This window comes from Citrus clementina, unplaced genomic scaffold (genome assembly GCF_000493195.1).
Source record: "Citrus clementina cultivar Clemenules unplaced genomic scaffold, Citrus_clementina_v1.0 scaffold_6, whole genome shotgun sequence".
Taxonomy (NCBI): domain Eukaryota; kingdom Viridiplantae; phylum Streptophyta; class Magnoliopsida; order Sapindales; family Rutaceae; genus Citrus; species Citrus x clementina.
The window spans coordinates 23823186-23837939 of NW_006262139.1; the positions used below are offsets into that span (position 1 = coordinate 23823186).

Sequence of the window (14754 nt, forward strand, 5' to 3'; positions counted from 1 at the left end):
ATTTTGATTTTTTCAATTTCTTGCTTTGGTGGATTTAACTGAGATTTATTGGTGGGATAAGTATCATTACTCAATTAATAGTTCTGGCCTTTGTAATGAATTTCATGCTTTGATTTATAGTACAACAGTTTTGCATTCCGACTTTTGAGGGCTTGAATATCTAAAAGATTAGGTATTTAGGCTCTGTTAATGAAGCAAAACACCTTGGAAGCAATTGACAAACATTGCTTAACAACAAGGCTGTCTTATGATGATATTAATAAGTACTTCTGTTGAATTATGATAAGCGAACTGATTGTGTTTCGGCTTAGTTCAGTGTACCCACTTTATGGTTGAAATCGACACTGGGCATAGCCCAAGTCTCACAATCCATAGGTCCAAAGGTGTGTCGACCCAAGCCACTTGTGACTTTGAGACTTTATTTGTGAGTTGTGGAGGGGAACTCCGATCACATGTATGAAAAAGAGAGGGTTTTCAGTTTTTCACTTGAGAAATCATCAGTATCACGGACCTAAATGTTATTTATGAGCCCTTGGCCCATTCCTCGTCGCGAGAAATTCCCACTGCTTGTCGAGAAAAAGACAGAGACAGAGAAAAAGATGGGGACGAGAGAAGTGTACGAAGAGAAATTAAGAAGCGGGAATTTGCATCGCCATCTAACGATTAATCCCCCGCTGCCTTCGCTGCCGCTCTCTTATAGACCCCAATTCTGTAACCTCTCTCTCACCTTTTTTTTTTTTCTTTTATACAAATTTAGACTTTTTTTTTTTTTAATTTGGATGATTGAAGTTTCAATAAGTTATTTCAATTTATGTTAATACGTGATAAAAATAAAAAATATTAAGGATTTCAATATTTGTATCCGAACTTGAATTCTAATGTCATATGTCACTCATCTATTGAATGATGAATTTTATAATTTAAAAAATTACTTAATTACTATCTAATAAATAAATGATACATCTGTTACGACTCAAACTAAATGCCTCAGATTACTCGATAAGAATCCAGTGCATGAGCTTAATATTGGAATACTTAAACAAGTGTCTCGCATAAATATGTTTTTTTTTTTTATATATAAAAAAATATAAGCAAACAAAAATGGCCAATCACAGCCTGCCAAACTCGGCGGACGTAGACCATGATAAAAGGAGAATATGAATCTATTAATATGTTGTTCGTAGATAATGGTTAGTGATTACAAATCCTAATTTTTTATTTTCATCCTGCCAAATAGAGAAGTTTCCCGTTACATGGGTCTTGGTGAAGATAGGTAATTTTTAAAAAAATTAAATTAAAAAAAGTTCTCGCCATAACATGAAATCTTTCTAATTAATGAGTCTTATTAAAATGATGTTTTCATCCTAAGCACACTCTTTAACGTATTACATAATTAAAGGCTTTTTAAAAGCTTAGAGCTGGTCAAATTCCATGGAAAGAATATAAAGGTGGGCAGATTCATTGACAATGTCTACCACTTTTCTTCATAAGATATCTACCACTTTTTTTTTTTTTCCCCTTAATGCTTCCAAATTTCACTTCTCAAAATATTTTAAGAAAATGATTTAAATTGCGCCATCTCAAATCACTTGTTCCGCTTGAATTTCACCTCATTGTCATCTTAGATATTTTCAATTTCAATACTATTCTTAATTTGCTTTCAAAACTAAAGGAAATTTATTAAAAAATTAATGAGTTTGAATTAAGTATTTTTCTCAATAAAATTTTAATTATTGAAAAATCGTGTAGTATCAAGCAAAACATTTAATCGAGATCCACTAATAAGGAATGAATATCAGCCGCCCACATTCTATATAAAACTCACAAGTACCCAAAATAAAATTTTTAAATGCATTAATTCAAATGTCTCATACCAACAAATCTCTCACATTCCCTATCAAGATTTAGTTTCAGCCGTTGAAAATGTCTTAATTCAAAGGTTTAAGAATGGTGTGACAACTGGCGGCCTAAATTCTTTCCCTAACTATTTTAGTCCACAAATTAAATTAATAACTTAAAAGAGCAAAAAATACCAAATAAAAACAAAACCCTAAAAAGACTCCATTTATTATGGAAAAGGGCCACAAAAAAAAAAAAAAAAAAGTCATCAGTTTCCCCATAAACTACGGTGATGTGATTGAACAGAACAAGTCTTCTCTCATTACCAACAAAACTCAGACACGTCCTTCATCAACCCACCACTCGTGCCGCACTTCTTGCTTCGCGCGTGTCACCGCTGTTTTACTTTTATGTTATAAATACAACACATCTTCACAGACACAAACAGAGTCTCAGGTCTTTTGAAACAGCAGCAATGGATTACAAAAAAGTAACAGAGAATGCAACTCCGGAAGAAACAGCAGCAATGCCAAGGGGAATCCCTTTGTTGAAAGATGAGCTTGATATTGTGATACCCACCATCAGGAATCTTGATTTCTTGGAGATGTGGAGGCCCTTTTTTGAGCCTTATCATTTGATCATTGTTCAAGATGGTGATCCTTCTAAGACCATCAATGTTCCTGATGGTTTTGACTATGAGTTGTACAATCGTAATGATATTAACAGGATTTTGGGTCCCAAGGCCTCTTGCATTTCCTTCAAGGATTCTGCTTGTAGGTGTTTTGGCTACATGGTCTCCAAAAAGAAGTATATTTTCACCATTGATGATGATTGCTTTGTAAGTTTTCTCCTTTTTTGTTGTTTTTGCATCTGGGTTGTCTGTTTTGCTTGTAATTTGGATCGTTTGGCTTGTTGGGTAATTTGATTTTGTTATATTTGTATATTTTATTCATTTAAGCGATGGAAAAATTTGATTTCTGTAGCAAATCATGAGATCATATGTATGTTTACTTTAATTTGTAACCTAGTAAAATTCTGTTTTGGATTTAAGTCCACTATCCTTTTATGAATATGAATGAATTGAAATTTTAAATCAAAACTGATTTTTTTTTTGGGGGTTCACGGGTGCATTTGCTCTTTGATTTCGATGCCATCTTGATTAGATTTTTGCCTTTATGATATATATGCCTGTTTGGATTTAATTGCTTTGTATATTTGTTCCTAATTAGAAAACTCGAGTAATCTTTCCATGTCAAGCGTTTTTTAACAACTTTGTGTATGGCATATTATGGTAATATTCTCCTGTAAGTGATATTTGTTTGGCAGGCATTATCTCATTTCAATTGCAACTCTTTAATTTGAAATTTCATATTATCGTGTCTGAAAAATCTATCCTAACAAATGTTATAAATTATATACTATATCTGAGTGTAATGAACCAATGTGATTACTCTGGCAGCTTTGGATTGCCAGAAACTGAGACAAACTGATAAATCTATGTATCTTGTCACAATTTAACAATGTTAATGATTGTAATGCCTTCTGTGTGAAGTTCTAAAATATTTGCTCTGGTTCTCCAAGCTATCTGACATAGAATCAAGGGATCTTCCTTTTCCTTTTCTAGATTGATTAATTTATTTATGATGCATAGGTTGGTAAGGATCCATCTGGAAAACCAATCAATGCGCTCGAGCAGCACATCAAGAACATTCTTTCCCCTTCAACTCCCCTTTTCTTCAACACTCTGTATGATCCCTTCAGAGAGGGTGCAGATTTTGTCCGTGGATACCCTTTCAGTCTCCGCGAGGGTGTCCCAACTGCTGTTTCTCATGGCCTCTGGCTCAACATTCCGGACTATGATGCACCTACACAGCTTGTGAAGCCACGGGAGAGGAACACTAGGTATGTGATTGACTTCATAAACTAGAAAACTTTGAATCTTACTTTTTAGTTAAACTTTGAATCTTACTTTTTATGATTGTCATGCGTATAATTAATCAGGTATGTGGATATGGTTTTGACCATTCCTAAGGGCACTCTCTTCCCCATGTGTGGTATGAATTTGGCATTCGACCGTCACTTGATTGGCCCTGCAATGTATTTTGGCCTCATGGGCGACGGTCAGCCAATTGGACGTTATGATGATATGTGGGCTGGCTGGTGCACCAAGGTTTGTTGCATTCTTCATTCCCCCCCCCCCCCCCCCCCCCACAACCAATCTGAAATGCTTCCCTAATGTTCTAAGGCCATTTTACTAACATGCATCTAATAACGATTGTACAGGTGATATGTGACCATTTGAATTTGGGAGTAAAGACTGGTCTGCCTTATATCTTCCACAGCAAAGCAAGCAACCCGTTTGTGAACCTAAAGAAAGAGTACAAGGGCATCTTCTGGCAGGAAGATATCATCCCATTCTTCCAAGCCGTGACACTTCCAAAAGAGTGCACTACTGTGCAAGAGTGCTACATTGAACTGTCGAAACAGGTCAAGGAAAAGCTTAGCAAAGTAGATCCCTACTTCGACAAGTTGGCAGATGCCATGGTGACCTGGATTGAAGCGTGGGATGAGCTTAACCCAGCTGGAGCTGCAGTGGCCAATGGCAAAGCCTAAGTAGAGAAACTTTTGATAAACTGCGGACGACAATATTTTCCTTCATATTAGGGAGTAATTTATAGTCATTAGCTGCTGTATTTTTACAAATTTTTATGCACTTTTTGGCACCCAATTTGGTCCGACATTTGGATTTTACAGATTGGTCAGTGTAATTTTATTTATTTACTTCATGCTCTGAACTTATAGGAATAAAACATATGTGGTTGATTTTGCTTTCAATTTCCAGGAGATATTTTTCTGTCTTAAAATTTTGTGATATGCATATCTGACACTTGAAATACGTTGCCAAAATTAAAGATTTAGATATATACGTTGCCAAAATGCACACTTGAACGGTTTGATTTTAAAAATTTACAGATTCCGACATGTTTTCTTTCTTATGATAGGCAGCGTGCAGAAGTCGCTAGTCTTAAATGCAGTAAACTCTTTGGGGTGCATTTGTTTGAGAGCTCGAGGGATAAAAAGTCTGGTCTAATCCCATATTTGGCGTAAAATTATTAAACGTTCATTAATTTTCTTTAAATAATTAATCAGTTAATAAAGAGACTTGTGATCTGTGTGCTGAAACCATGAACCATCGTGTCATACAAATTCATTATACATTTACGACATCTCGTATATATGATGATATGTAAATGACAGTTACCCAATTTTTAAGCTGTAGTAAAATGAATATGTCAACCATATGATGAACTTATAGATGACTTGTCATAGGTAAGAGGCCATAGATTTCATTCTCTATATTCCTCTCCAAACTTAACTACAAATTAGCAAATCACCCATTAGTTGGTTATAAACAAACTCAAATTAATATTATTTACATCATTCAATGAATTAATAAATAAATATTAGATTGATAATGTACAAATTTTATTTATTAATTTGCTATTATAAATAAAATAGCTTTAAATATCTAATCATTAATAAATTAATATTCGTACATACCATGAGGTAAAACTAAAACCAAAAACGAAGTCGACAAACTATAAACTAACTTCAAATAAATAGCATCTTACAATAAACATTCAAAAGCTCAAAACTACCAAAATTTGCCTCTAGACGGAGTTGCTTGACTTCAGAATAGCGTTCTGATTTCTGCAAGGTTATTTTAAGATGGCACCCTCCAAACTGTTGGATACCGGCTCTTCTCCTCCTCAATAAAGAATTAGACAAAATTTTCAAATACACGTGGGAGACTGGAGACTAAAGCGAGCTGTGGAGCAGCTAAGGTGGAGTGAAAAAAATAGAGAAAAAAAATATTGAGAAAGATATTTATTTCATGAACTTGGGGTGGCATCCTCAGTCTTCTGAGTGGTGTCCTCGGTCTTCTGACGCTTGGCATCAGGCTCTTCACCATCTTCAAGGCTAAGATGTCCATTAACAGCCTCTGCACCTAGAAGAGAGATGTGTTTGCTTGTGATTTGACGACCAGCTCTGGGTTTAGGACCCCAGTGCTTTTCAGGATTCGGAAGGAAGCGAGCAACCTTCTTGGCTTGTGCCTTGCTGAGAGACGCAACAGCTCGTGCAAAATTGGCCTGCCCAAAAGTATGAAATCATGAGGCAAAAGAATTCATGGCCACAAGCCAAGCATAATTTTTAGCCCTATGCCAATGTGCGAGTGCATGCGATGACATGCCTCTGCATGCATTTCCATGGACATGTGCATGCATAGTGAGAACAGATTGAGCATACACAACTAAAACTGAAAAATCATTATGGCATCAATCAGAACAGCCACTCAGGAAAAACGTACTTGAAGAGTTGGTTCCTTTGCTAGTATTACACTTCCTGGCTGATCAGGCAGTTGAGCTTTGACTGGATGATTTTTGACCTACATTGACAAGAAACCATATGAAATACAGTACACAATTTCTCGCCACTTCACATCACCTAGCATAAACTATTTCTGCATGACACCAAGCTCATAAACATAATGTTTATTTCTGTATACATCAAGATATTAGTAGAACAAGCTGCCATAGATGGTTGCTTAAAAAATTTATATAAAAGTAATCCTCTGGAGCCTCAAAGGAAAGAAGTGAGGATTCAATGGGAATCCTTACCCAGCAACGCATTATGTCCCATATGACATCCATGGGTGCATCGGTCTTGAGCCCTAATGGATTCACGTGGGTTCCAGAAACACGATATCCTGCATTGATCACAGCAGATCGGAACATTACTGCCGAAGGGGAAGTGCATTTTAATGTTGAACAGAGGTTGTGCAGACTCAAAAAGAGAGGAACGTCGGGCAATTCCTGCATCGGGTCAAAATGAGAACATGAAAAAGGCATTGACAGATTAACTTCACAGGAAGGAAAGATTTTAACAAGGAGAGATTTATTAATGGGGTCTATGTACATGCATAAAAAGTAAAACCTGTGAGGAAACAAGCAACACACCTCCGAAATTGTTGTCAATACAGCAGAGATGCGATCATAGGCAGGATACCGGTCCTTCATAGACTTCACTTCACCTAGGATGGAATTTACCCATTCCTGATCATGGATGCGACCAGACCATATAGGCCCCCCCATATTGAATTTTTTCCCACAGTCACTGCACAATTGAGGAACAACAGGACCGAACCCCGGTAGATATCTTACACTGTTATTCTGAAGATGGACAGGAGATCAGGACACAGATGCAATATCAAAACAATGCACAAATAGAAATTGCCAAAAACAAGAAAACAAAGCGATTACTGAATCATACAATCACAGCTCTACCCTTGAACACCAAATTTGCCCATGGCATACTAGGATGACCTTTAATATTTTCTATACTACTTATTTCTTAGTTCCCATCTCTGAAACATTTCAAGAATGCATAGTTTCAAACCATGAATTAATTTTTCTGTCAATGACAAATATATGTCAGATAGAAAAGTCGACATACCTTGTTGGAGGCAGTCCTCCCAACTGGCTGTAGATGGAAAGAATCACAACCAATGCACTGGTATACATATGAGAGCTTGAGGGGAGTACTTTTCATTGCACTTGCAGAACTGCATCCAATAAATTCGGTTTTTAGACAACATGATTTGTCAGTACTATTTTGTGTTGATAAGCATACTAATCATAGACAGCCCAATTTCAATCAATATAACCAGGCCACCTACGTGTATATACGAACAAAAACTCGAACGTAAAAGTCCATCTGGACAGATAACACAGGTTCAATGTATCGCTTGTAACGATTTGCATGGCTCTGCGTTTACAAAGAGAAAAGCAATTATACCAAATTAAAAATATTTTTTAATGAAAAATTACAGAATAATTCAAATAGTTCGGTCCATTAAGTAGCCAAATTCACAAATAAATTGCAGGAAACGAAGTCCAACACAGTTTTGGTTTCACTTCTTTATCCCAGAAGAAGCACAGCCACTAGTTTATCTATTCTGTATTAGATTTCTCAAGGACAGGACAGTACCTCAATGCATGCCAGGAGAATCCTCAAAGCCATTTCATGGCAATATTTCCCCCTCAACGGATAGGAACCATATCTAATTCCACAGTGAGTTAAAACATAAGTCAACAAATCCAAAAATACATTTTCAGCAAAGGTAAGGAGCATATGATCTTACTTGGAATAGCAAACCTCCCCATTACCCCCACAAAGCACAGCCATGTCTGTTGCTGTACACATCAACATGCCTCCATCAGCAACAGATTGAATAGCAGAGTCCAGAAACACGGAAGGAGAACCATAAGGATCAAGATCAACCTGCAACAGCATAATCAAGAAAGAGTATACATATAAATCACTCTGAATAATGTTATCAACATTGACAGAGGGAAAACTATTAATAATCACAGTTTCCAACTTGGATTGCAATACACATTAAAAAAGCCCAATGGCTTTATGCTTTGGGCTTTATGCTTTCATGGTGTAAAACCTTTTCCTTGATCATTTTTCAGTGCAACTGATGTAAAGCAAATGTGTCTGAGAAACTGACTCGACTATACATGTAAATATTCTGTACTTATACTAGCAAATGCATACCACATCAAATTCTTTGGGATGGGTAAGCATATATACACGAGCATCTGCAAGATGTGACTCCACCTTTGAACATGCCACTGAACCATTGAACTTTATATTTCTCCTGCAAGCTTCAACTGAAGCTGCAAAGCAAGTAAAAGAGTCAGCATAATATTACATGAAATCGTAAATGAACTCATAACTGAATTGGAACCACAATCAGATATACTTTATTCAGTCATTTTGTGCAAGAATGTGCTCATTTTGAGCTAAGAGCAAAATAAAACAAGGAAAATATCAAACAGAAGTTGCATCAAATACATCACACGCACGATTGATAGCGACCTTTATCATTGTCTAAGGCCACAACTTGACCAATTCCTTCTACTTCATGAGCATATCTTAGAGCTCTTAACCCAGAAGCTGATAAGGCCTATGACAGAATTAAAATAAAAATAGAAAAAAAAATGTTTTAGTACTAAAAGTTCAGAAGTGCAATAAATGAAACACTGAAAACTTATTTATGAGTGCAGAAAAAGATCATAGAGAAACCTCAAGAACTCTTGGTGGCTTCAGTTGCCTTAGCACATTTCTCTCAGTGGGCTTGACTGCTTCTTCTGATATGCAACATGGTTCATCTTGAGATATCTCAGCAGGCCTTTCAATTTCACCATTTGAATTTTCATTAACTACAGACTCATCAGGCGCTTCTTCCTCACCATCCTTCTCTGACACCTTTGGAGCAGATGTTGTTCTTTTAGACAACATTGCTTCATGCTCCTGATTGCGTTTAGATATAAATGCCCTCATGACAGCAATTGATATGTCCCTGTTGTTAACCTGATGACAAAAGAAATTCACAAAAGTTATAATTAAAAGATCAACAATTGACTGATGCACGTCCAAATATAAACAGGGAGAAGAATCAGTGCTATATAAAAAAAATGACATTAGATTATAGTAAAGGAGGGATACTTGATTCAGTGAAATGAAAGAGAAACCCATTATATAAAAGAAAAATAAATTTTGATGTGACAATAAGAAGCGCAAATTCCTTTACTACTACAAGATGCACAAAGAATGAGGAGACCCATGAAAAGACTAGTTTTGGGTGGATGAAGGAATTCTATGTCCCTTCTTGAATTACCAATATTTATTGACAGATCAATTCTTCTATAAATTTTCATAAAGCTTCCTATTTTAGACAGAGCACCTACACAGTAGTTTCCGCGAAAGTGAATTCATTCCCTCTGGATTTTAAAACAATTTCGGCTAGTGAGATTTGAATAAGAAAGCATAGCTCAATTAAAACAATTTCCAAAGGTTCAAAACCATAGTGTATAGCTCAATTCCGCAAATTCTAGAATTTTAAATTTTGATTTCTTTATTCTACCAAAGGTTTCTTAGAAACTAATGACCTAAGCTCTGTAATTCCGGCTTAAAGACATGACCCATCAAAAATTCAATTCAATGATTGTAATATAAGTATTAAGCGATCGATAGTTTCCAATCAAAGTACTCATCAGGCATTGAAATATAAATCTAACCTCCAATTAGAAAACACAACGTTAAGCACAAACCTACCGAAAAAAAAATAAAAAATTAAACATTACAACAAAATCAATAATTTGAATGAAAAACAGCTAAAAGAAAATATTTTTTCACCTGGGTTTTATTGTAAAATACTTCATTTTTAGCGTGCATGAGAATCTCGGCTTCCCCTTCCTTGATAATTGTATAATCATTAAGATCCTCCATTGCCCCTCCTCTTATATCTTCTATTTCATGCACTTTCAGTTTCTGAGGCTCTTCCTTTTCCCCCCTCTCTTATTTGCAAGTTTGTAACTGAAAATACAGATTGCAAAAAGAAGAACAAAAACCCTAGCTTTGCTTTGCTTCTTGTTAATAAAAAAAAGATCCTTCCTATGTTTCAGAGCTCCAGTAACTGAAAGCAACAAGTTGATAAAAACATGAGAATTGTATCTATTTATATACAATAGCTTTAATGTATGCAGAAACCCTATTATTCGTTTATTTGAATTCTCCAACTCCGACGTTGAGGATTTTGTTAAACCCTAATATCTCACCCCGGTGCACGTTAGAAAATACAGGTTTATTTTAGTAAAATGCACAGGAAATTGTTGATGGTTGCTGGTTGGTTTTGGGTCGGATCTTCTTGTGTGAAAAAAGTATATGTAGGTAAGCTCGAATAGGATTCGGGTTGATTCAATCCGATTGTTAAATTAGTTCGAGTTTGAAGTGAAAATTGTGAAAGAATGTTTCCCAGCGACGGACAATAATGGGTGGATTATAAAAATTATTGAATGGGAATGTTATAATTAGATTAGTATCTTTTCTAGAAATAATGCTATACGTACAAACCTATTTATACCTCATTATTGTGATAAATCATATGACAGTTTTGATATTAATTGATAAGTGTTGTATCACAAATTCATATGTGCAGTGTTATTGTTGATCACTAATGTACTATTATTTTTTTTTTATCTGAACCCCGAGGTGGTCCTGAGTGGGCCCCAACTGTGGGAGGTACCTTTAAGCCCGTACCACAACCCAAATTAATCCCCGTTCGCACCGGGTCGGCCCATAAGGGGTAAAGTGCTGGCCAAAGTGGTGACTCCATACGAAAGCAGGACTTGAACCCCTGACCTCTCTTAAGGAGTGAGAGTGCCGAACCACTCACACCAACTAACTTTGGTTACTAATGTACTATTATTAACTGGTTGCAATAATATGATGTTTGGTGTCAGCCTAATTATTAAGAAGTCCAAGTAATTGAATTTCTTGAAATAATATAAAAGATTTGAAATTCGAATCTTATTTATATATATGATATGATTTTATAAGAGTGGGAAACGAGTTTCATTTCTATTTTCTAATGTTTTTTTCTCCTAAAAAAAAGGAAAAAAAAAAGTGCAATGTTAAATGCTATAAAATGAGACACAGTCATATTATAATATATACCCATCACACATAATAAAAATGTTACGACTTTTTCACCGAAGTTAATTATATATAAAATGCTATGACATATTCATCGTAATGCACATATAATAAGAATAAAATTCAATCTGCAGAGAAAGCAATGTTTTACAAAACGAAGTTCCGGAGATTTTATATTTGGTCTGCTAATCTTAATTCCCCTAATGTGATTTATGTATGTTTCCTGCGGGACAATGCACTGATTTAAAAAAGAAAAAAAAATAAAAAATTAGAAGTAACAATCATCCACCAAACACCAACTGCAGGAGGGATTTCAATATTCTTTTTGTCTCTACTTTTTTCAAATCACTGGATAAGATTCAATGTAGAAAATTGAGGTGGGTGATGAACAAAATTAAAGATTTACTCTCATCCTCTAGAGCTCAAGTTATTAATACATTTTACCCGAAATAAGTATTAAAAAAAAAAACAAATACGCGCTACTTATAAAATTCATTACTCTTTATATAAGACAATTCAAAATTTCAATTCTTGAACAAAAGAAAACTGGAAAAAAAAAAAAAAAAAAAAGGTCTTCAAGCAACTACATAGTTTCACTAGTGTCAGTGATTTTGTTTTCTCTGTCATACACAACTTCAGCTTGATTTCAAGAAACTTCATCCAATGTCGTTCTTTCAATTTGGACGTCTCCATTCCTTCCTCTTCCTTTTATACCTCAAAAAAAATGTCTTCATTTTCTTCAATCTTAAATTCTACGGCTCAAAATATATTTCAAATATTTGGTGCCTTCACGGCTTCACTGCCAAAGCCTAAGTCGATCTTCGTGCTTTTGCATAAGTCCCATGTCCAAGCAGCTGTTATCTGCACAAGAAAGCTTGGAATCCACATGAGAGTACGACGTCGAGGCCATGACTATGAGGGTCCCTTTTATGCATCCGAAATTAAAACACATTTCATTGTTGTGGACATTTCTGATCTACGTTCCATTAACATTGATATTAAAGATAGCAGTGCTTGGATTCAGGAAGGCTCCACAACTGGTGAAGTCTATTACAAAATTGCGGAAAAAAGCAATGTTCATGGCTTTTCTGCTGGTTATTGTACAAGTATAGGCATTGGTGGGCACATTACAAGAGGTGCATATGGTCCAATAGGCTGTCTATCTCTCTGAGCTCTGTATACTATAAGAGCCACTTTTTCAAGAAGAACCTAAAAGACCCTTATACGGTGCACACAAGCCCAATAGAGGCTCTTCTTTGTGAAGACTTACATCAAAGCATGCATGCACAAATACTTTGCGGTCTCTAGGAAAGGGAGCAAGTTTTCAGGCTGAGAGCAGTCTTTGCCACTGATTTACTAAAAGCCATCACACTTTTCCTGAATTATTGGACCGATTTTACTCATGACATTGAAACTGAAACACTAAACCAGCAAATCACAGAACAGACCATTCTATTAGGAAGTGTATGGCCAGGATTCTTAGGCCTCATCCTGATTTAACTCACTTTATTAGGAAGAAACGGATGGACGGTGGATAATTTCCATCTTTGTTAATTCTTCTCTTCCCTATGTGAACTATAGAGATCTTGATTTGGGCATGAACAAGAAGGGTAACACGAGTTTCGTTGAGGCTGGTGCTTGGGGTGTCAAGTATTTCAAGGAAAATTTCAACAGATTGGTAAGAGTGAAGACTGAAGTTGATCCCGAAAATTTATTCAGGCATGAGCAGAGCATTCCACCTTTTCCATTGAAAGACTAGAAACCTACTGCTGAGACTGAGAGCGAGATACGATCATATGAGTTTTAGACCCTTTGTACCAGCCAAGTTTTTGCGGTTGAACCGATCAGCACCCTCAATCTGCTACATCACTCATGCCTTTCCGGGCAATAATTACAATATGCCTTACTGGTTTACCAGAATTTTTAACCTGAGTCATCAAAAGTAAATTGAGTTGGAAATTTGTTCGATAATGAAAATTATTTATGTAAGATTTTTGGGCAAATTAATGAATAAGATAAGTTTCTTATGCTAAGATTTTTAGTGTTGGGTATGATTATATAAATTTATAAGATATCGAATATTATGAATGCAAATGGATGAATTTAAAGAGATACAAATATTTTCTTTTCATATTCATTGTCTTAATACATATTTTCTTTTCTGAATCTGAACATGTAGTGGAGGAAGCCCTGGAGAAAACGTCACTAGCCAGCCCAGTGATAAAGTGAAAACAAAGAGCCCAAACCCAAAGAGACTTCAAAAAAATCCATATGATCCAAACCCCAAAATCCTATGTGACTGATCGATATTTTACGCACATGGAAATTCAAGTAACACACTCTCAAAACCTTCTTGTATTATTAACATAAACATTGAATTATGTGCTTCTAAAATCAACATTTAAATCAATATTGTGATATTCTATTTTATTATTCATTTTTTTTTCAGCAAAAACAAATATAATTTCTTTACTTTGATGAGTTTGAAGAAACAAACAACTACGTAGCACAAAATAATATACTATTTGCTTCTTGGACATATGCAAAATGCTGTCCCTGTTGTCAAAATTTCTAACATGTTTTAGTGCCGCCCTATTACATACATTAAATAATATATATTTTGTTCAGCCAATCACGTCTCTTGAAACAGGGCCGGCTCTAGAGTATTAGGGGCTTTAGGAGAAATTTCTTTATGAGGCCTTCTCTCATTTAGTTGCTTCAACACCCAACGAAACATTAAAAAAAAAAAAACTAAAAATTTAATCAATTTTTAACTATATATTGAATATTAACAATCAATAAGTTGATAAGAATTTAAAAAAAAAAGTAATCAAGAAGATTTTTTTTTAATTCCCTGAGACTATTATTTCAAGAAACTTTTTTTTTAAAACTTCAAAAGCAAACAAATAAATGCAATAATTTTTTTTTTTTATAGAGAAGAGAGCAAGAAATTTTATAATGTTAAATAATTAAGGTTTTTTTTTAAACAGTGAATAATTTTTTAATATTTTTCTTGGAAAAAATAATAATGAATTAATAGTTAGTACTATTAATTATAAATCTTTAACATTAAAGTTATCAAATATAAATTTTTTGTAAAAATTTTAATTTTAAGATAATTATTAATTAAATAGAGCCTAAAAAAAGGCTGCCTTATTATAAGTAAGTTAAAAAAAAATTAATTTGAGTGTATTAAGGAAACAAAAAAGAATCTTCTAACATATAAGGATTAGGTGGCCACAATAGAGCTTTCCTAACATATGGGACCTTAAGCGACTGCCTTGTTTATCTATGTTTAAAGCCACCCTTGCTTGAAAATGAATCTAGAAAAACAAGAAAAATATGGATTTT

General features: G+C 34.9%; 2 protein-coding genes across 3 annotated transcripts; one reads left to right on the top strand and one right to left on the bottom strand.

Annotated features, from left to right (window-relative positions):
• The first annotated feature begins 2092 nt into the window (after positions 1-2092).
• On the top strand, positions 2093-4674 carry LOC18038017 (UDP-arabinopyranose mutase 1). The gene is made up of 4 exons (XM_006430881.2): positions 2093-2677; positions 3491-3741; positions 3841-4009; positions 4123-4674. The coding sequence occupies exons 1-4, from the start codon at positions 2315-2317 to the stop codon at positions 4450-4452; spliced, it is 1113 nt and encodes a 370-aa protein (XP_006430944.1). The 5' UTR covers positions 2093-2314; the 3' UTR covers positions 4453-4674.
• A 722-nt stretch (positions 4675-5396) lies between these two features.
• LOC18039922 (probable tRNA (guanine(26)-N(2))-dimethyltransferase 2) lies at positions 5397-10725 on the bottom strand. Of its 2 annotated transcripts, none has more exons than XM_006430882.2 (12): positions 10105-10725; positions 8992-9279; positions 8785-8872; positions 8461-8582; positions 8042-8181; positions 7888-7960; positions 7577-7665; positions 7354-7462; positions 6858-7070; positions 6519-6713; positions 6209-6286; positions 5397-5990 (listed from the first exon to the last, which is right to left on the bottom strand). In XM_006430882.2, exons 1-12 carry the CDS (start codon positions 10195-10197, stop codon positions 5733-5735), a joined length of 1746 nt encoding a protein of 581 aa, XP_006430945.1. In that variant the 5' UTR covers positions 10198-10725; the 3' UTR covers positions 5397-5732. The 2 variants fall into 2 exon arrangements, with proteins under 2 accessions (XP_006430945.1, XP_024038062.1); XM_024182294.1 differs by lacking the exon at positions 10105-10725 and adding an exon at positions 9987-10003.
• Positions 10726-14754: the final 4029 nt, after the last annotated feature.